At 39.6% G+C, this 22,916-nt stretch overlaps 1 protein-coding gene across 4 annotated transcripts in view; it reads left to right on the forward strand.

Annotated features, from left to right (window-relative positions):
- Window positions 1-22,916, forward strand: part of Usp53 (ubiquitin specific peptidase 53) — a 55,132-nt gene that overhangs the window by 20,009 nt on the left and 12,207 nt on the right. For 2 of the 4 annotated variants that reach the window (XM_085677758.2, XM_085677759.2), the window contains exons 3-13: window positions 3,880-3,972; window positions 5,288-5,422; window positions 10,211-10,485; window positions 12,238-12,343; window positions 13,480-13,626; window positions 14,305-14,454; window positions 16,048-16,210; window positions 16,638-16,787; window positions 17,643-17,786; window positions 18,500-19,232; window positions 20,989-21,065. In XM_085677758.2, coding sequence (XP_085533884.2) covers window positions 3,880-3,972; window positions 5,288-5,422; window positions 10,211-10,485; window positions 12,238-12,343; window positions 13,480-13,626; window positions 14,305-14,454; window positions 16,048-16,210; window positions 16,638-16,787; window positions 17,643-17,786; window positions 18,500-19,232; window positions 20,989-21,065 — 2,173 coding nt within the window. The remainder of the gene's footprint in view (window positions 1-3,879; window positions 3,973-5,287; window positions 5,423-10,210; window positions 10,486-12,237; window positions 12,344-13,479; window positions 13,627-14,304; window positions 14,455-16,047; window positions 16,211-16,637; window positions 16,788-17,642; window positions 17,787-18,499; window positions 19,233-20,988; window positions 21,066-22,916) is intronic. The other 2 variants (XM_048456800.3, XM_048456802.3) reach the window with 2 other exon arrangements.

Raw genomic sequence — 22,916 nt, forward strand, 5'->3', positions numbered from 1 at the left:
TGTTCTGTCTGTCCTCCTTTGGAGGACTCCAGTTTCATACATGTGGTTTGGAGTGACCCATAGCTCATACATGTGCTCACATGTTGTTTGGAGTTACCCACAGCTCATGCATGTGCCCTTCTTAGTCTTTCTTCCTCCCTATCATTCTGTGTGGTTCTGTCTCCATATCTCCAAGTCTTTGTCTTTGCATTGTCTAGTCTGCTATTTGTCCTACTACATTTTTTATCTTAGACTTTGATTTTCATTAGCAAACAATTAGATATGTGTCTTCATGTCTCAGAATCCTGTGATCAGTCTTAACCTCTAGCCTATGAATTGTTTTTCTGTGCTTGTCTACTAATTTTGCCCTTTATATGAAAGATAGTTTTATATTTTGAAGTTCTGGTTGTGTGTGTGTGTGTGTGTGTGTGTGTGTGTGTGTGTGTGTGTAGGGTATGTCACAGAAGTTTCACCTTGTGGGGTTATAGATATTTTAGGATTCCTAAAGATAATTTTGAACTTTATTCTGGGGCAAGATTACTTTATTTGAAAACAGTCTGATCATTCTGGTGTTGAGGTTTCTTGGACAGGGGGTTTTAGTCACTCCTAACATTAATGTATTCTCAGACACTTCTTTTCTTCAGCCAGCGCTCTGTGAAACCTGACTTTTCTACCTTGACTCTTGGTGGCTAGGTGGAGAGGTGTTGGTGGCTAGGTCTCATCCTGGTCCTCCACAAGCTCTCAGCATGATTTCTTCTAGTTTGGGTGTTTCATTTTCTGGCCCAGGATGACTTCCGTATTGTACTTACTGGAATACTTGAGGGGGCTGTGCAGTCCCAGGTGAGACCCAGCATCACTCTGCCCTGCCTTCTCTAGCAGCCTCCAGCGTTGAGATGTTGCTGTAGGCTGATCTGCAAAGCCAATTCTCATCGACAAAGCTGCTACTCAAGCAGACTTTTCTGTCAGAAAACATCTTGTTAACAACTGGCCCCATGACTGTTTTAAAGCTTGCTCAGAAATAGATTGAGGAATACATCTTGTGAGGCTGTAGCAACTTCAGATGCAGCTGTGAAAAGGTATGGGTCAGTGTAAGGCTTATATACCAGTTCTCAGTTGTCAGTGTAGTTTTATAGTGTTTCAAAGTGAGGAATATGATCAGAGTGTATATTCTTTTGTTAAACTTAACGTGTGTATGAATTTTGGGGGATACATAAACTGACCGATTGTATAAATATCAAAAGACCACACATTTTTTTTAGGAATCATGTTAAATAACTACATGCAAGAAATTAAAAGAGTATATGTCATTAAAAACTAATTAGTTCAGCAGTTAGCTGAGACTTATTGTATCAGGCGATAGACTGTATCTTACAAAAGAAGATAAGGATGAATTATAATTAAAATAATTTTGTGATAAGGATTTTAAGGCTTTATACTACTATGTTAAATACAGAAAAGATTATTTTTTATAAATTTCATATATGTATACAATATAGTCTTATATCCATCCCCCACCCCCTCCCTTCAGTTTCTCTGGGACTCCCCAGCTTGTCACCTCGCAGTTTCATGTCATAGTGGTGGCGTGGAGGTTGTCATCATCCTCATCCTCATCCCCTCCGCCCCCGTCCACATAGTACTGGCCGTGTGTACATGGATTTGGCCTTTCACTGTGGCATGAGCAACCCACTAGAAGCCTCTTCTCCCTCAAAGTGACTTCTCCTCAGCAGCCGTCAGTGTCAATAGCTCCTTTGCTGGGGGTGGGGTGGGGGGTCTCAGTAGCTCCTTCCCTCTTCATGCCAGAATTTTTACTGGCTTGATCTTGTAGGTCTTCCTTGCAGATAACCACAGGTCCTGTCAGGTGACATTTGCCAAAACCACGTCATATCTAGAAGTCTGCACTTCCGAGTTCTCTTCATCTGACAGCTTAGTACTAGCTATCGTTTACACTTGGTCCATTGCCCAGATACTGAGTCTCTGCCTTCATTGTTACCTACTGTAAAAAGAAACTTCTCTGAGAGCAGCACTAATCGGCGCATACGGATTTGGAAGTTAATTTGATAACCATTTAATATGAGTTTTCCTCACCCTAGAGTCTATGATATCCCTAGTCATGACCTTTTGACAAGTTTACAGAACTAGGAATGAAATGAAGCAGACCTTGTAGCCAATCAGAAAACAGTTGGTTACTCTCATAACTGTCATGCTGTTACTGCACAAGTGCATTCAGTGTGGCCGGAAGATCACTATTGTAACTGGAAGGGTCCAGAAAGGCCACTATCGATGTCTTTTCTTCCCCTTATTAGCCTGCGTGGTACCTTCCAGCACTCTGAATGCTAGTCAGGAGGTAGAGGGTTTCCTAGTCTGTCAGGTTGATTTCTCTGTGTCCTGCAATGGAAGTGGGTGGTGTCTTCATCAGGTACCATCTCATCATCTGGTTATGGTGGGCAACCAAAAGCAATGATAATATTATGCCTATGTGTTCTGAGGTGCCTCTAGGGGCTCCCTGACCAATCAGTGGTAGGGAGATACCCATGCCTGGCACTGAGATTGGCATTAAATAATCACCTTGGAGGCCCACCCATGGAGGGTACTTCAACTCTTGAAACAGCATGTCCTATTCACTGAATAATCTAAAACTTTTTTACATGATAAAGCATACAGTTAAAATATGTTTAGTATGTTAGTACACTGGCGAATTCTTTGAGTTAGAAGCAAAGTTATATTTAATAGCTAACATTTGCTGTGTACTTACTGTGTATTTGATCCCTGTCTTACTGTTACATGTACCATTTCCTTTAACCTTTACAATGCTTGGAGATAGGTGCTACAGTAAACATTTTGTCTGTCAGTTCAAGAGCTGCTCAATAGAAGAGCCAGAGCTGGAGCCCAGGACTTCTGCCTTCAGAGCTTGTGCTATTAGACATTTTGCTATCATTAATCTTCCTTGTCTTGGTTGAGTCCTTTGAAAATATATATCAATCTTATATTTTTGTGATATGCTAAGGGATAATATGTAAGAAAGTTACCAAGTGTTTGGTAAAACATTCATTTTGTTTTTATTAACCTTTTACTAATATCTTGTTTTTTTGTTGAGAATTTAGATGTTTGAAGTTGGTTTTTATAACATATTACCTGAAGAAATTACTAAAAGATGCAGGGAATCTTAATGAACTTTTTTAGTCTAATTACTTGTGTACCAGTTATGTGTCAGGCCCTGCTGTACATCCTTTACATTTTGTTTATTTAATCCCCACAAGAAGTGTATGAGACAAGTATTTATTTCACTGTGTAGAATTCAGGTTTTACAAAAATGGCTTTTAGGTAGTGAACTGATTTTTTTCAGCACTGACACTTGGCTGTCTGCCTTTCTCTTAGTAGCAAGTGTCTAAAGAGTAATTGCAGCAAATACACTCAGCACGCTGCTCGACTTCCTCTTTACCATGCCCCCATTGCCACAGGCCGCTCTCATTTAGTACGACCACACACATACCCATTCTTCTTGGCAGGACGCACTGACCACTATTTAGTACATCCTAGCTTTAAAGTCTAATTATACTTCCTTCCCAGACTTCCGGTGGTGCTAAGTATTATGACCTCTTCCTCTTTCATGTCTCGGCCAAGTTCTCCATGGAGTGTCCCTTGTCTCCTGCCTGTCCTGACCCTTAACTGAGAACTTTGTTCTCGTGCTCTGTGCCCGCCATGGCTTTTCATGTGAGTCGGTAGGAATTTCTTCTGTGTAGTCTTGTGCTTCCCATTGTTACTAGTGGTTATGCAAGTCCATTTATGTACAGGGATTAAAGAAGTCATTTACTATTTTAATGCTTTTAAAATGTCAAAATATGCCCTTGTTTCATAATGAGAACAAGCTCAGTCTGTTTTTCATTTAAATCTGTTTTTTAGGTTTTATGGCAATTAGATATATTCCGAAGAAGCTTGAGAGTTCTGACTGGACACGTGTGTCAGGGCGATGCCTGTATATTTTGTGCATTGAAGGTAACTGTCTAGTAATTACTGTCATTACTCCAAAATGTTTATTTTCATGGCTGCTTCATTTGGCTGTGGATGAAGTTCATTGTCAAATGACTTACGGTTTTGAAGATGAATGCTTAAAATATGACAGGATTTTGTCTTCTAGTTTTGTGTTAGATAATTAAAAATTGATATTTTAAGTAATATGAAACTGTTGAGAATATTTTTCTTTGTAGTTGTTGTTTATTCATTTTAATGAATGTGTTTTCGACTATTACTGAGTTCTAGGTGCTGCTCTCATTTCTGGCCTAATGCAGTGAGCATAACCTAGGTTACTTCACTGAGCATAATTTGTAACAATTCCCTTTTTCCCAACCTGGGGATGTATAAGCAGGTAAATTCCAAGTTCAAGGCTGCCCTGAGATACATAGAGCCTGTTAACAAACAACAATAGAACCCCACTCTCATGGAGCCTTAATAGCTTTTTGTGGAATAGGAGACAATGTGTATGCCAAATGGAGAGTATGTTAGGTGATAGAAAGAACGTGAATGGCCGAGGAGGAAGTATTAATCAGAGAAAGAACTGGAAGTATTAGGAGCCTGAAAACCCTCACCAAGAGGTTGACATTTGACCTGAGACTTAGAATAGGTGATGGAGTTCAGTAAAGGGCCTTGTGGGAGAAGAATCTTCCAGGTGGATTTAGACACAACTTCAAAATGTTGTTCAATGAACACCAAAGAGGTCTGGACACAGAAGCATTGCGAGCGAGAGAGCGAGAGAGCTGGAGGGGTGAGAGAAGGACCTCAGAGGAAAGGGGAGTTCTGGCGACTCCAGCCTAGGGCTGTTGCAGAGGAGGGGAGGACGGCTCAGTTTGTTGTACAAGCATGGATCTACCTATAACCCCAGCTGGGAGTTGGAGGTAGGGAGGGCAACTTTGGGTGTCAGGTGCTTTCTCAGTCATTCTCCATGTTATTTTGAGGCAGGGTCTCTAGTTGAACATGGAGCTGTATTTGGGGGAGTCAGGCTAGCCAGCTAGCTCCAGGGACTCCCTATCTCTGCCTTCTGCATACTGGGATTGCTTGCAGGCACTCTGTGCCCACCCAGATTTTTTTTGTGTGTTTTCTGGGGATTCAGACTTTCAGACTCCAGTATCCAAGTGGGTGTTTTGCCTTCTGAGCGTCAGTTCCCGAATAATTAACTTTGTATGGAATTTCAGGACTAACTGTTCTGTATTCATTTCTGGGTATGGTTATGCTCTTTTGAATTTCTCTGTTGTGAAATTATTAAAGTGTTTGTAATGTTGGCAATTAGACATACTGATGTACTTTTGATTTCTAGACAATATTTGCACAGTTTCAACACAGTCGAGAAAAAGCACTTCCCTCAGATAACATAAGGCATGCTCTTGCAGAAAGCTTCAAAGATGAGCAGAGATTTCAGCTTGGCCTCATGGACGATGCTGCCGAGTGCTTTGTAAGTATCTCTTACAAACGATAAGAGGTTAGAAAAGTAGTTTTAATTCCTGATATGATGCAAATTTGAAGGCAAATAAAAAATTATTAAGTGAAAAATGTCAGAACTGATTAGTGTCTTTATGTTGTTCCTCCTCAAAATCGAATTTAAATCATTCTCTGTTTGATGTTGTATACTGGGTTTTGACTATTTACTGATTTTTTACTGCATGTTAGTTTATAAAAATATACATAGAATGCTTATATATCTTATATAACTTATATATCAGCCATCCAACTTTGTGTCCTATTTTGTTTTTAATGTTTCAAGAACAATTTGTGTGTGTAGTTTTACTGGAGGGTGGTTGACTTACTGAACTTACTATACTCTTGGAGGAAACAGTCTCTCCCTGTCCTAGCAAATGACAATTGCCAAAAGCTACATGGCTAAGGGTGGATTCTGTGCACACCTCCCCTCTCCTTTGCTGAGATTTGTTCTGGCTTCAGTTTGCTCAGGTTTTATGTGTTCTGTTAAAATCTCTGAGTTTGTATGTGCAACTGCTCTGTTGTGTCCAAAAGACAATGTTTCCTTGTGGTTGTCCACTGTTTGTGGCTCTTACAGCATTGACACTGGCAATGATCCATGAGCCTTAGGACTGAGTATGTGATACATACACACGCGTGCACACACACACACATGCACACATTCTCTTAGGACTGAGCTGTCTGCAGTCTCTTATTCGCTGTACTTTGGCTTGTGTGTGCTTCTGTGTCAATCACTACCTGTTGCAAATAGGACCCTCTTAAATGACAGTTGAGAGGTTATTAACCTGTGGATATAATGATAAGTCATTAGGAGTCTGTCTTGGTTAGTTACTTTTCTGTTGTTGGGAAGAGACACCATGAGCAAGGCCACTCATAGGAGAAAATGTTTATTGGAACTTATAGTTCAGAAGGTGAATCCATGATTTCTGATGGTGGGGGTGTATGTCAGCAGGCAGGCAGGCAGGCAGGCAGGCAGGCAGGCAGGCAGGCAGGCAGGCAGGCAGGCATGGCACTGGAGCAGTAGCTGAGAGATTACCACATCTTGATCCACAAACGGGAGTCAGAGATCTAACCTGTAATGACCATGGGCTTTTCTAGCCCACTCAAAGCCTACCCCTAGCTGGGCGGTGGTGGTGCACGCCTTTAATCCTAACACTTGGGGGAGGCAGAGGCAGGCTGATCTCTGTGAGTTCAAGGCCAGCCTGGTCTACAAGACCTTGTTCTAGGACAGGCTCCAAAGCTACAGAGAAACCCTGTCTCGAAAAACAAAACAAAACAAAACAAAAACAAACAAACAAACAAAAAAAGCGTACCCCCAGTGGCACACGTCTTTCAACAAGGTCACTCCTCCTAATTCTTTCCAAAAACAGGGTACCAAGTTTTGAAATTATAAACCATTGTCATTCCACCACAGTGTCATTTAATACTATGTCCATTTAATAGCACTGAAAGCTAGCCACTAGGTTCAAACCATTCTGAATGATTATCTTACTCAAAATGATTATTACGTTCATTTATTTACCTCCTACTTTCATTTTTCATAATAACTGAATAATGTTCCATTGTTAAACGGTCACATCTTCAACATCATTCATCAGCTGATTTACATCTAGGCTGTTTCCATTTCCCGCCTATTGTGAGTGAACATGGTTGGGCAGGTGTCCCTAGAGGAGGATAGGAAGACCTGTGGTTAAGGCCCACAAGTGGCATTGCTGGATTGTAGGTCTGTCTTTGGCTCTGAGAGGAGCCCTCACACTGGTCTGCACAGTGAGCAGGGTTCCTTTTCTGCCATACCCAGGGCAGCATTTATCTGCTTATTTATTTTTGCCTTTCTGACTAGGGAGAGATGAAATCACAAAGTAGTTTGAAATTTGTATTTCCCTGGTTGCTTAGGGCTGTTACACATTTCTTTTTATTTTTTTTTCTATTAAGAATTTTTTTTTAAATACAAATTTTCTCATTTTACATAGCTATCCCTGTTCCCAGTCCCTCCCCTCCTCCCACCTACCCCCATTCACTCCTCAGAGAGGGAAGGTTTCCCATGGGGAGTCAACAAAGTCTAACACTTCACTTCCAGGCAAGTCCAAGGGGTTCCCCCTATATCTAGGCTCAGCAAGGTATCCCTCCAAAGAGAATGGGCTCCAAGACACCAGTTCAAGCACTAGGGATAAATCCTGGTCCCACTGCCAGTGGTCTCACAGACTGCCCAAGCCTCACAGCTGTCCCCCACATTCAGTGGGCCTATTTTGGTCCCAGGCAGGTTCCCCTCTATCAGTTCTGCATCAGTGAGCTCTCACTAACTCAGGTCAGCTGTTTCTGTGAGTATCGTCATCATGGTCTTGACTCCTTTGTTCATATTATTGCTCCTCCTGCTCTTGGACTGGTTTCTGGTAGCACAAGATTTCCTGAGAAAATTGGGAGTGTGTGGGGAGGGAGAAGGATGGGTGGAAGGGAATGGGGAGGGGAGAAGGGGGCAAACAGAACATGAGGGAACAGGATGTTCAAGAAGGGGTAAGGATAGAGAGGGAGAGAAAGGAAAGAGTTATCTTGATTGAGGGAGCCATTAAAGGGCTAGTGAGACACGTGGTACTAGGGAGATTCCCAGGAATCTACAAGGATGATCCCAGCTAAAACTCTAAGCAATAGTGGAGAAGACACCTAAACTGGCCATCCCCTGTAATCAGATTGATGACTACCTTAATTGTCATCATAGGACCTTCATCCAGCAACTATTGGAAGTAGATCCAGAGATCTACACTGGGATGTTGAACATTTTTAAAAAGTGTTTCTTGGAGCTGGAGAGATGGCTCAGCGGTTAAGAGCATTGCCTGCTCTTCCCAAGGTCCTGAGTTCAATTCCCAGCAACCACATGGCGGCTTACAACCATCTGTAATGAGGTCTGGTGCCCTCTTCTGGCCTGCAGGCATACATGCAGACAGAATATTGTATATATAATAAATAAATAGTTTTTTTAATAAAGTGTTTCTTGCAGGGTGGTGGTGGTGCACACCTTTAATCCCAGCACTCAGGAGGCAGAGGCAGGTGGATCTCTGAGTTCAAGGTCAACCTGGTCTACAAGAGCTAGTTCCAGAACAGACTCCAAAGCTACAGAGAAACCCTGTTGTCTCAAAAAACAAACAAACAAACAAAAACGGAAAAAAAATATTTCTCAGCCATTAATTTTTTTTGTCTTCTGAGAACTGTTTAGTTCTGTGCCTCATTTTTAAATTGGGTTTTTTGCTTTTTTTGTTTTTTTTTTTAGTTCTTTATATATTCTAGATCATAACTCTCTCAGATGTATAGCTACCAAAGTTTTTTCCCCATTCTGTAGACTTCCTCTTTATTCAAGTGATGGCGCCCATTGCTGTACAGAAATGTTTTAGTTTCCTGAGGCCCCATTTGCTAATTGTTGTCTTAAGGCCTGTGCTACTGATGTTCTGTTTATAAGATCTTTGCTGTGCTGATGAGTTCAAGTGTGTTTCCTACCTAGAACAGAAGCAGACCTGTACAGGCATAGGATGCTCACAGTCAATCTCCAGGAGTCTAGGAAAGGCTTCAGGTAGGGGGTGCTGGTGGGATTGATGGTGACTGTGTAGGATCACTCTATGAAGAGAAAGGCCAGGAGTGGAGGGCTGGAAGGCAGGCGCTGGCTACATGATCTTCAGCAAGCTTCGGGGGTAGGTGGCATTGCTGGTTGAGTCTAGTACTCTTCCCTGGAGAGAGCGTGGTCCTTGGGTAGTAGGGATGAGTGGAGTTGGCACAGGAACCTGGAGCCTCCCTAGAGAGGAGACCAGGTGTTTGGAATGGAGATGGGTAAAGCTGGCCCATGTGGGTGGAGTTGAGTTGTAATGAGGAATCTAGTCTGTCTAACTTGACATAGTTCAGGAGCTCTAAGAATGGGTAGGTAAGAACAGTGCAAGACAGGACTCCCTGCCTGAAGAAGGTGTACCAAGGGTTATAGCAAGTAAAAAGATTTATTCTTAGGGGGAAAAAAACAGATTGCCATTTACTGATCCATGGTATAAATTTGAAATTTTATAGATTTGTTGCAAAGGACATTGCATGAGTTATGGTATAATTAAAGCCACTGAGTCCCTTAAGTTATATAGACTATTTGGTCCAAGTAGGAATATAAAATGGTAATTAGGATTGGGAACATAGCCAAGTTGGTTTACCTAACAAGCTTGAGGACCCGAGTTTCTCAGTTCTATGTAAAACTGTCCACCATGCTCACACACACTTGCAATCCCAGAGCTAAGGAGGCAGAGACAGGAGAGTCCTGGGGCTCATTGCTACCACCTTAGCTTCACGGGTAAGCTCCAGTTCAGTGTCTTACATTGTCTCAAAGGATGTTGTGTGTGTTCCTAAGGATGACACTTGAAGCTGTCTTCTGGCCTCCACATGCACATGCATCTGCACACACATACGCTTACAATACACTTTTCAAAAAACGTTTACCTGATTTTACTTATTAAGAGAATGCTGGTAATGTAGGAAATGTTTCTGATATTGAATTCTAGACATCAACCACTGATTGGTATTTAAAATAAGGCTTTAACTGGTTTTTTTTTATTCATTTATTAAGCTAGTACTGTAGAAGGTGAATACTTGAACATTTGAAGTGATTGTTGAGGAAAATTGAAAAGCTAGCATTTGTGACATTCCTGCATTTACACATGGAAAATATTTGGTTAAAAGTAGTTATATATCAAAATATTCTCTACAAGATGAGCAACTTATTTCATTTGTGTCTTTTTTTAATTAGGAAAATATATTGGCAAGGATTCATTTTCACCTGGTGCCAAGCAGGGATGCAGACATGTGCACATCCAAATCTTGTGTCACTCATCAGAAGTTTGCCATGACGCTGTATGAGCAGGTGAGATGTCCTGATTGTCTGATAGACGCAGACTCCTGTCTTGAGACTGGTAGAGTAAGCCTGTGTTTCTGCCTGCAGTGCGTGTGCCGCAGCTGTGGAGCCTCCTCAGACCCTCTGCCCTTCACAGAGTTCGTGCGGTACATTTCCACAACAGCCCTGTGGTAAGGCCTCTCAGACATGCTTGACAGAGACCAAGAACACGTTTAAGCACAGTGACGTTTATTCTGCATAATTATAACATTGTATGCACTTGCCTGTGACGCTGTCAGGTGTGCTTTCACAAGAGCCTCAGCGCTAGCGTTCTCAGCTAGAGGCTTAGAATTTAGCTTAATACAGGTTATCTGAAGTGCTTCACTAAAGTTTCAAATTTCAGTGTGGAATATTTGCAAATATGTAATATATAGTATCGTAGGGGTGGAACCCAAGTCTAAAGATGGGATTCATTTGTTTAATACCTCCCTTATATACATAATCTGATGGTAATTTAATGTAGTATTTATAGAGATTCTGCATCTTAAGCGTGACCTGTTGCATAAACTTAGGTTTAGAATTTACTATTCATAACATGATTTCAACACTCAAGAAATTTAGATTTTGGAACATTTCAGACTAAATGCATCATTTAATGAAATTTACAGAATTTATACGATTTGTATTTATAGCAGATTTTTGGAATTGTGAGTGAACTTGAAATGAGACACTCGCTGGTAAATGAGCTACACGTTACCTCATCTTTACTAAGATGTTCCCTTTGCAGTGGCTGTGGTTCCCACCACTTTCATTGTCTCCTTTATGATGGTGAAAGCTGGGATGGAGTAAAAAGAAAGGAAAGCATGGACATAGTCCTTATGTAGGTTCTTGTATTTGAGACCTCACGAATCACCTTAAAATTCTGCCCTGCCTACTGCCTGTCTGCCAGCTCCTGCCTCTCCCTCTCCGTGAAACAGGGACCTAGATAAGATTCAAAATCTATCCTAGATTTTATGTAACATCAGTCAGTCAAAATTCCTTGCAAGTCCTTTATCAATTTAATGAGCTTAATTTGGTAAATTTATCCAGCATGAGGGTGGATTAAGATTGAAACCCACATCTGTCTGATTGCAGAATGAACAGTTGCCCTCTTCTATAAAACTGCCGTGTGCAATTTGAATGCTTATCAAACTCTTAGTGTGTTCTTTACCTGTACAGTGTGTTAGGGAGTACTCTTGGTTACTGAATACTGTGAATTTTTAAATCATGGAACTGTGAAGCTTTCAAAAAGAGAAAAGAGTTGTTTTAAGGTTTCACACGCCTTGATGTTTTCAAAGGTGGGGGCAGTTACCCAGGAATATAGGAAAATGTCTGTCCCAGCTCTAACACAGCCATTAGTGTTCACAGCAGAAGTGAAAGACACAGTGTAGCACTTAAGTGACTTCGCTGGTGGAGTCAGCATCTCCCAGCTGAAAAGCTTAGCTTTGCCTTTGAGAGCTTTGAGCTAAGGAAAGAAAGTTTTCTTTAATTTTGTGCTCATTAGGGTAGAATCTAAAGTCAAATTCCTACTTACTAATTAGTAGAATAAGCACAATACTCACATTAGAACTCCATACAGAACGTTTTGTCCTCATCCAGGAAGTCCAGACACAGCTTAGCTGGACATGTTGACCTGTAAACCACGTGTTTGGGAGAATTTCGACAAGTTTAGGCCAGCCTTGGCTAAATTGGATAACAGATCAAAAGGGGTAATCTCATAGGGTTCTATATTTGTCTTTAATATTTCATGTACTTTTCAAATTTTTTATTGTATGGTTAATTTTTCAGACAGAAAAGTAATTCATACCTATCAGTATATATTAATACCCATTTTTAAGTATAATTTGTAGATCTTTTGTAAGTTTATAGGCTAGGCTGGATTAAGACTCCTACTTTTCTTGTAGCAATGAAGTTGAAAGAATGATGGAAAGGCATGAGCGATTTAAACCGGAGATGTTTGCGGAATTGCTGCAAGCAGCAAATACAGCAGATGACTACCGGAAGTGTCCTGTGAGTACAGTTGGCGGATAGTAGTGTACTTCTGTGTCTAAACTTGAAAATCGGCATTCAGAAATTATCATGTAAATACCAATTGTACATGTATAAAAATTTGTCTTTATTTAATGATACTGGAGATAACTGTACATCACATGAGCTATTTATCTTAGCACTATTACTTTTAAAACTCTTTAACTGTGTCCACATCTGTAGTCCCAGCTGCTTGAGAGATTGAGCCAAAACCAAGATCACTTGAGTTAGTGGTTAGGATTTGGTGCTCTTACCACTGTGACCCGAGTTTGATTCCTGGTCACAGAACCAGTGTTGTAATTTAGAAATAAGCAACGTGCAAGAGAAAAATGCCTTGTGCCAGAGTTCACATGGAGGGGTTTTTACTAAGGGAAAGAGAACATAAAAAGAGGGAAGGGGAGGGGGAGGCTGGCCTCTGTGGGCAGGAGGAGCAGAAGAGAAGAGGGGAGGGGAGGAGAGAGGAGGGGAAGGGAGAGGAGAGGGGAGGGGAGGGGAGGGGAAGGGAGAGAGGAGCAGAGAGAGAAGAGAGAGATGGAAGGTGGGCAGGGCCCTTTTTAAAGGGACCTTAGTGAATTGCAAAGGAGGCACTCTTAGTGGCTGCGGCTGAGGACCTAGCCTGTCAGAACCCCGAGGGCAGGCCAATGCAGATGTCTGAATACTAAGAGTGTGTGCCGATTGGATTCTTTCTAATAAAGTGCTGAAATTTATCATACGACTGCAGAGGAATCATTTTGTTGTTACTTTGAGTAAATGTGAGGAATGAGGTTTTTCCCCATAGTATTGTAAATGACTTCAGTGTTTTTAGACAGATTATAATACCATAGTCCAGGCTGGCTCAGCCTCCTGAACACCATCTAGCTGCTAACAACCTTGAGGGTTTTCTTCCTGCGTTTGTTGTTGTTTCAGGATGAATATTTGTTTTAACACATCTAAAAATACCAAATGTGTTAAAAGTAAGTTCTTGCTTAATGAGTAAAGACAAATAGCTAGTTAGAAGTCAATTTCTAGTAAACTGAACAAACAAATTTCAGATACACTTTGATTTTCATTGTATAATATAAGCTATATATAGTAATTGGTAATTTAAAAGCTTGTTCTTTGCATTTGTTTTTCTCTAGAGCAACTGTGGCCAAAAAATAAAAATTCGCCGTGTTTTAATGAATTGCCCGGAGATTGTTACCATTGGACTAGTCTGGGATTCTGAGCACTCTGATTTAACTGAAGATGTGGTTCGAAGTCTAGCCACACATCTCTACCTTCCTGGGGTATCACAGCTCTTTGTTCCTTTCCTTACTGCCTTTAAATTCCTTTCAGATGTTTTCTATATCATGGTTTTCAGTTTTGTTCGTCAGAACCTAAATCTTTTAAAGGAAATATTGATATCCAGATGTGCTCTGATGAAGATAATTTTAAGGCAGACAAAGTATAATATCTTTGTCTATGGATTAGAAATAGCTTTCAGTTTACCAACTAAACCATCTCATGCCCCTTCTCCTTGGAGTGATGATCGATGCCACTGGACATGAGTGTGATAAAGGAGGGGCTTAAGGCTTAAAATTAATCAATGTATTGATCTCCCTGATACATACTTGCTTTTAAAAATTGCTATATTGAGTTTGTTATTGTTTCAATTAAGATTTTAAATAGTTAATTCTTCAAATGTGGTATCTAATTGAGAATGTGTACATCATCTCACACCTGGGGTTTAGGCAGTGTCATTTGTGTGTTGCTAGAGCAACAGTTACTGCACCAATGCATGGGGAATTCAGCGTGTGGGACCTAAGGTTCCGTGCAGACTGGGAGTGCTCTGTCACAGTTCAGTGTCAGCGTGCCTCGGGAGAAATGGTGGCGAAGGCCAGTCTGTACGTGTGATTCCAATCTGTGATTCACTGTTTCTCTTTTTAAAGAGACAATAATAAATATACATTAATATTTTTAAATAGCTTTTTTATAGGGTGACCGATGAAAATGCCACAGACAGTGAACTTCACCTTGTTGGGATGATCTGTTACACCAGCCGACACTATTGTGCCTTTGCTTTTCATACCAAGAGCGCCAAGTGGGTGTTTTTTGACGATGCACACGTGAAGGAGGTGAGACCTTCACAGTCTGCAGAAATCATTGTACCTTTTTATACTTGAGAAATGCGTAATAACAATTATAACTATAATTATTAGATTAACGAATGTGAAGATAAGCTACTATTATAATTACTTAAAATTTAATTTATTTTGCAACTTAAGTTTTAATCCAGTCCATTTCTAGAATAGCATCTTTTAGGGTAGAGACAGTTCAAGGCACTGTCTTTCAAATTGTGTCTATACAATAAGGAGTTAGATCTTATATGTTATACCTTTTGATAAATTTTTTGCTTTTTTGCAACAGTGCCTCACACTACAGTCCAATCTAATCTAGAATTTACTATATAGCTCAACCTATCTTTTGGAATGCTGTGAATAAAACATCTCACTATAATGTTTAGATGTTTTTCCTTGTGGTTAATAGTAGTTTGAGCATTCTTTCCATGTTCTTATTGGTTGTGTGTTTGTGACTGTGTGTGTGTGTTTGTATATGTTGTCTATTCAAACGTTCTGCCAGTTTTTCAAATTGGAATATCTTACTGAATTCTAGGAATTTTTTTGTTCTATACACAAGTCCTTTATTATTTATATGTTTACTTTCAATTTCTTCTTGAGACAGAGTCTCATTAAGTAGCACTGACTGGCCTGGAACTTATGGTACAGACTGTGCTGGCCTTGAACTCTGAGAGATGCCCTGCCTTGTCCTCCTTAGTGCTAGGATTAAAGGAATGTGCCAATACACCTGGCTACTTTCCATTTCCTAATGATACATCTTTCCAAAACAGATATTATTACTTAAGTTGATGAAGACCATTTTCTACTTTTTTTCTTCTCTGAGTTCATTTGGTGAAGATTTTCTCTTTAGTTTTCCTGAGCTGATGTTTATTTTCTGAACCTTGGGTGGACATTGCTTTCTCTGTGGGCTGCCCAGCCTTCCAGCACCATTTGTTGAATAAACTCCTTTATATTTCTCTGTTGAATAGCCTTGGATGCTTTGTTAGTCAGTCAATGATGCATTTGAAAAGCTGCTTAAAATTTAGTATTAGGCCAGACATGTTGGCTCACACCTGTAATTCCAGCACTTGACAGCTGAACTATGATTGCCGTGAGTTCGAGCAGGCACAGGTTGAGATGTGTATATAAATAAAAGTTAAATATTAAATATTAGTACAGAAAGTATTATTTTGCCTCTGGATGTTTCTTTACATTTGTTTATTATATGTATATGTGGGGAGGGGAACATGCGTGCTACAGTATGTGTGTGAGGTCACAGGACAGTCCAGTGGGAGTCAGTTCCCCTCTCCACCATGTGGGTCCTGGGGAGCAAACCCAAATCATCAGGGTTAGCAGCGAGAGTCTTTTACCACTGAGCAATCTCATTGGCCCTTGCCTGTCAAGTTTTTTTTTAAATGAGAATCTGGTTTAAAAAAAAAAAAAAAAGATCTGTAAACTTTTATTTGGGCTAGTTATTAAAATTACTCGTGATACTTGAATTGTTACCACTTGAAAGCCTTTGAAATGTGAATTAATTCAGTTTCTCCCTGTTTGTGTTGCACACTTCAGGAATTAGTTTGTGTTTATTTTTTTTTATGATTTTTTTTTAAGATTGGAACCAGATGGAAAGATGTAGTCTCCAAGTGCATGCGATGCCACTTACAGCCGCTTCTGCTGTTTTATGCAAACCCAGACGGCACAGCAGTCTCGACTGAGGACGCACTCAGGCAGGTTGTCCACTGGTCACATTCCAAATCGGTTGCAGAAAATATGGGTAATTCTTTGTATTTTTTTGTATACTACTATAAAATAACTAATATTTAATGCTGAATGTAGCATGAATATTGAGTATATTTTAAAATTGAGTTTCAGTCAAGTAAAATTCAGAATAATTCTACTATATTTTTTGATCTTTTCAAAGAAACCTTTCCCTGTCAGTAGCCTCAAAAGCCCTTTTAGGAATCACCCAGTGTGATGCACCCATAACACAGAAGGGGCTAGTTGGTGGGGGTTAACTCTGAGATTGTAAATGGTTTAGTGACCAGAAAGTTCAAAGCAGCAAAGCGTGCAATCCCCGAGTGGTATTAGCCCCTTAAGCGTTAAGTTATTTTATCTAGAGTATTTAAAATGTCTGAAAAGGTGATTTAAACATCTTCTAATGGGAAGGAAAGGAATGATGCATCTTTAACTGTCTTTTTAAGGATGTGGAAAGCCTATCAGTTACAAACCAGATAATGCAAAGGAAAACGGATTTGGTGGTCAGGCTAAACAAAGAGAAAATCACAAACTTCAAACTGATACGTCATCATTTAATCGAACACAAATGCAGACAAGTGGAAGGCGAGGACCAGGTATGTTTCCCTTGCCCCGTGTACATTGTTCACAGACAATCGAACACTCTTTCTTACTCACTTACTGAACCTGCATTTCCTGGTAAGAACTGAACAGAAAGGCTAAACTGCCTTGCCTGGCTCAAGAAGAGAAAATAGTAGGTAGATGTGTGTCCTTTTGTGAGTGCATTTCTCTGAGAGTTGTAGTTCTGCTGACCAGTTCAAGATAGCCTGTGCAGTGGCACAGGACAGCATGAGGTCACACAGCTTTGAAAACTTTGACCAGCTTCTAGTTACGTGAGGCTTTATATCTCTTACCTGCCTCAGAGATTTAATAAATAAGAATACTTAGAACATGGAAAATGCTTTCTGCCTCTTTAATTCAATAGCACTTTTCATCTTTTTTTATTTACAGTGCTTTCCCTAAATACTATATAACATGTATTCAAAGAAAATGTGGTTTTCCAATGTCCAGAAAATCATGCTGAACGTTTAGTTAAGCATAAAAATGAGTTTATGTACTTTGCTTTTTAAAATTACATTTGTGTGTGCATGTGCAAGTGTGTACACTGTATATATAAAAGTGCATAACACAGTGTGTGTGTGTGTGTGTGTGTGTGTGTGTGTGTGTGTGTGTGTGTGTGTGAAGGTCAGAGGACAACTTTGAAAATTGTTTCTCTCTTTCTATCATGTGTGTCCCAGGAATTGAACCAAGGTTGTCAGGCTTGGCAACAAGTGCCCCATGCCACTGAACCGTCTCACTGGTCCATGACTTTTTTAAGTGTAGTTTTTTTTTTCTTTTTTAATTCAGGGTTTACTTTTGTTGAACAACTTGAAAAAATGCTGTGTATTATTATAAGAATATTTTTTTTACAGTTAAGTTAAGCAATGATCAAAGAGAAAAGATAAAAGATATTTCCAGAGAATGTGCTCTCAAAGCCATTGAACAGAAAAATGCACTTTCTTCTCAACGGAAAGATTTGGAAAAGGGACAAAGGAAAGATACAGGCCGGCACAGGGGTAAGTTAGCTCTTAGAGAATTCACTTTAGACAGAACCAGCAAAAATCTTATTTTAAAATGGAGTTTTGTAGTATACAGTGTATATTTATATATTACATTTTATATATTTGCATGTTTGTCAGTTTGATTTCTTGAATGCCTCTATACTAAATAGAAAAATATGAAAAAAAAATCCAGTTACTTAATTGTAGTCTTGAGATATGTCTTAGTTACTGCTAAGAGACAGTATTTCTGTGAAGAGACACCATGACCAGGGCAACTCTTTTCAAATAACAGCATATGTAGGGCTTACATATAGTTTTAAGGGTGAGTCCATGGATATCTTGATAGGAAGCAGACAGGCACAGTGCTGGAGCAGTAGTTGAGAACTTTACATCCTGATCCATAGGCAGCCTTTGGCAACTACATGGTGTCTCTCTAACTCCACCTACTCGCTATATATCTCTTCCAGCCTTGCTATATTCTGCTAAGCCATTGGCCCAAATAGCCTTATTCATCAACCAATAAGAGCAATACATATACAGAAGGATATCCCACATCACACCTGACTGCAGATAATCCCCTTTTTAATCCTAAATCAGTATATGATATATTTTAATGTTTATTATTTACATGTGATGGGTTTAGCATTTCCAACGAGTTGTTTAGCTTGTGTTCACTGAGCGGCTGTGAGAGGTGGTTGATGTGTGTCTATGCTGTTATTATTTTTAAGATTTGGTTGATGAAGACGTCTCACCTCTCAAATCTGGATCACCTCCTGCCCTGGATGGCTTTAGACAACAGGGCAACCCCCATCTCTACCATAGTCAAGGCAAAGGACCTTGCAAACCTGACCGAGCTGCCCATGAGAGCCACACTTCCGGGAAACTGTTAAGCTCAAGCAAATCCCAGAATCTTCTTGTTCCTGGAGAGAAAGCAACAGGCAAGGCTAGGAGTGACAGTGGCACTGGATATGATACAGACAGCAGTCAAGACTCAAGGGACAAAGGGGGCAGCTGCAGTAGCAGGACTAAAAACCGCCACCGTGGCTGGAAACCCATGAGAGAAACATTAAATGTTGATAGTGTTTTTAGTGAAAGTGAAAAAAGGCAACATAGCCCTAGGCATAAGTCAGATGTCAGTAGCAGACCTAAATACAGCAAGGATCAGAGTTTCAGTAATTGGCCAAAAGCAAACCTAAAGCAGAAGGGGTTAATGACCATATATGAAGATGAAATGAAGCAGGAAGCAGGAAGCCGAAGTTCCCTTGAAACTAATGGGAAAGGAGCAGAGAAAAATACAAGTGCCACAGAGAGCAGAGGTCCTGGTAACAGCTGGCAAATGCAAAGGACAGAGTCTGGGTATGAAAGCAGCGACCATGTCAGTAATGGATCTGCTAATTTGGACTCACCTGGTGCTGATGGAAGTGGGACAGTAATGGAGACCGCTGCTGTCAAAGCCTTCAGGTAATACACAGATCGACAATTTCTCCCTCAGTATTTTTTGGGTTTTATTGCTTTATTTTTTAATTTTACTTTTCTGTTTGTGTGTATATAATATAGTGGGTTTTGTCGTAGGAATATTACTGTGTGTGTGCCCATGGAGGCCAAAAGTGAATCCCCTGGACCTGGAGTTACAGACTGAACCTCACAGGGATGCTGTGACCCCAACTCTGGTCCTCTGGAAGAGCAAACAGTGCCTTTAAATGCTGAGCTGTCTCTCCAGACCCTCTTTATCTTTTTTTAGAGATATTTTCCTGCTTTAAAACTGTTATGTAAATTTTGGATTGAGCTTAGGCAAGTGAGATATATGCTTTTATTTAAGTGTATTGATTTGCTCGTGCTCGGTAAGCCGTCTTCCTCCATGCTGCCTCCTTGGCACTCACCATCTTCCTTGGTAATCGTTTGGAATAATTTTACAAGTTTGTGTTTGGTGTGAACTTAGAGTGAAGAGACCTAGTATATTGCAGCCTGTTTGACAGCTCATATTGTCGACCTTAATAGTTATTTCCTGACTCCAAAATAACGGCTCTCTGTTTCTAGGAAACTTGAAAACTACGAAAGTATAGCTTTATTTTCGTTATTATCAACTTGATTTTTAAAAATAAACTCATTTGGTTTTGGGGGGGGGTGTTTGGCTTGTATGTCTGGCTCCAAATATATGTGGTTCCTGCTGAGACCAGAAGGTGTTGGAGCCCCGCGAGTGACAGACAGCTGTGAGCTGCCGTGTGAGTGCTAGGACTTGAACTCATCCTCTGGAAGGGCAGCCAGTGCCCTTCACCGTCCAGCCAGCTTTTCCTCTCGAGTATTGATCTTTTAGTACAGGCTTTAAAGTGTTGACTTAAATTGGTATTTTAGTTAAGCTGATTGGTGAACTTTTTAAATTCATTGTTGGATTATTTATATTATATATAAAATATGTCAGAGATAATATATGTTATATTATTATATATGTATATATGTATATATTGTCAGTACACATACACACACACACACACACACACTCATATCTCAAAACTGTTACCTATAACACAGTTCCATGGAAGTAAATATAAAGTAATTGAGCAAAATAAATTTGTGATCAGTTCATTAACTCTAAATACATAATTTTTTATTGTAATCTCCCAAACATGCTTGCTCTCTGTCTAGTGGATGTTTTCTTAGAATCACTCTTACTACTTTTTCCTATTTTTAATTTTTCAAAAACATACCTAATTTTACCTAGTGCTTGACCACATTGATTCATTTTTAAAAATCAGGTTTATACAGCTGCTTATGTTCCATTAAAATAATTGTTTCCATCAAGAATTAAAGGAACTTTTTTCTTAGCACTAAATTTCATATACTTCTGGAAATGCAGTAGCACACACAGTAGAAAGAATAGGACTTTCTAAAGACAAACGTGCATCTTAATTATTGGGCAGATTAATTTGACTTACAAACCAATTTTTCGTCATAAGGAGTGTAACTACATTCAAGTGCTTATAAGCTATAAATTAAATAGTATGCATTAAGCCGTGCCACTAATTCTAGCACTTCAGAGGCAAAGGCAGGAGGATTGTGGGTTCGAGGTCATCTTGAACTGTAAAACAAAGTAAAACAATAACAAACATTACATTAAATTCTAAGAATAGCATGCCGTAATGTTTTAACAAGTGTTTTTTTCTTGAAAAAAAGATAACCCACAATAGCTGATGTGCTTGGTGTGTGTTTTCTTTTCCAGTGAACAGATTAAGATGAGCAGTCTAAATATAAACAGTGTGGAGTGCATATCTCATCAGAGCAAAGACTACTTAGAAGGTAAAAATCTCTTTTAAATATGCCTGATGGTGTCATTAAAGAGTGAATTACAATGATTTATTGTTCACTGTTATGGTGTACCTATGTCTTGCTCAGTGTTTCTATTGCTGTGACGAAATACCACAGCTCAGGCAACTTGGGGAGGAAAGGGCTTATTTGGTTTATACTTCCACATCCCTGTTCATTGTAAACAGAGACTGAGCTTTCATTTCTCAGCTGCCCAGACCCCAGTAATCACAGAGAAACTATATTAATTGCAACACTGTTTGACCAAAGGCTTATACGTATTTCTAGTTAGCTCTTACATTTTAAATTAACCCATTTCTATTAATCTATGTATCTCAATGAGGCTATGACTTACAGGTAGTGTTCTGTTATCTTTCTCCTTTGAAGGCTACATGGCGTCTCTTTGGCTCCACCTACTCTGTCTCTGTTAGGATTTCCTGTCTCTGCTAAAACAACTTTATTCATCAACCAATACAGAACTACTGTATTTGCAACACAAATACAGAAGTACTTCCCACTGAGAAGAACTTCTTCCACCCTTTCATTCATCCTAAGATGAATCCTAAGATGATGCCATCAAAGATACTTTGATGGCAAAGTATATTTTTTGAAAGCAGCAGAAAGGAAGTTTCTATCTGATAGTTCATCTGTTACATTCTGTCTTTACCAAGAACATTAATATTGAATTATTGTTGAAAAATGTGTACTGATCCCTTTCATTCTGATTTTGTAGGTCTGGTTTCATAGGGGTTTTGTTTGTTTGTCCTCTTGTATAACTACTGCCTTCTTGGTTTTCTCTGTGGACCTCTTATCTTTCCTTTCTGTCTAAAATAAATCTTTCAGGTATCCTCTATAGGACTTGGTCTTGGGTGATAAATTCCTTTAGCTTGCTTTTGTAATGGTAAATTTTCCTTTCTCCTTCATTTAGTATAAATAGTTTTCCTAGATATGTTAAGCTGGGTTAGCAGTGGTAATTTTTTTTTTTCAGAATTTGAGTTACATATTTCCAGGTCCTCTGGCTTTTAAGTTTCCATTGAGAAGGTGACAGTTATTCTGATGGACTTGTCTTAATTTGTAGATTGGCCCTTATCACTTGCAGCTTTCAGTATACTTTATTTGTCCTGTATATTTAGTGTTTTAACTATATGATAGGGGTTTCTTTTCTTGTCCTAGCTATATGATGTTCTTATTCCACAAGATTTGGGAAATGTTCTTCTGTGATTTTATTGAAAGTATTTCTATTCATTTTTCCTCTCTTTTGCCTTCAAGCCCTGAAGTCTTCTCCTTCACATGATCCACTCTATTGGCTAAGCTTTCCACTGAACTTTTATTTCGCCTATTGTATTTTTATTTTCTATCATTTTGATTTATTTTTTCTTTAATATTGCTATCTCCTTATTGGCTTCTATTAATATCCTGAATTGACTTCTTCATTTTATCCAGCTGTTTGTGTTCTTGAATATATTCATGTCCTCTTTGAGTTATGTGAACATATTTTAAGTTGTTTATTTGAATTGTGTGTCAGGAATTTTAGCTAGGTCATTTCACTGGGCTTTGTAGTGGTTGGAGGAGACAGTTTGAATAGGATATGGAGGATATGAGCAGTGAGGAACCAGAGTGGCTTGCCACAGTGACTGTGTAGTCTATACATAAAGAAGAGCTGTAGAGGGAAATATTACTGGTGGAGACTGGATTCTCTGCTGAGGGTGATCTAGGGTGGGCACTGACATCTTTGCACTCCCTAACTTAAGAGGGCAAACCAGAACTGAGGCCAGAATGTAGATGATGGGCCCCCTACTTTAAATTGTGAACCAGAACTGAGACCAAGATACCAAATACCCTCAC

The sequence above is a fragment of the Myodes glareolus genome, chromosome 17 (genome assembly GCF_982192425.1).
Source record: "Myodes glareolus chromosome 17, mMyoGla1.1, whole genome shotgun sequence".
NCBI classification, from domain to species: Eukaryota; Metazoa; Chordata; class Mammalia; order Rodentia; family Cricetidae; genus Myodes; species Myodes glareolus.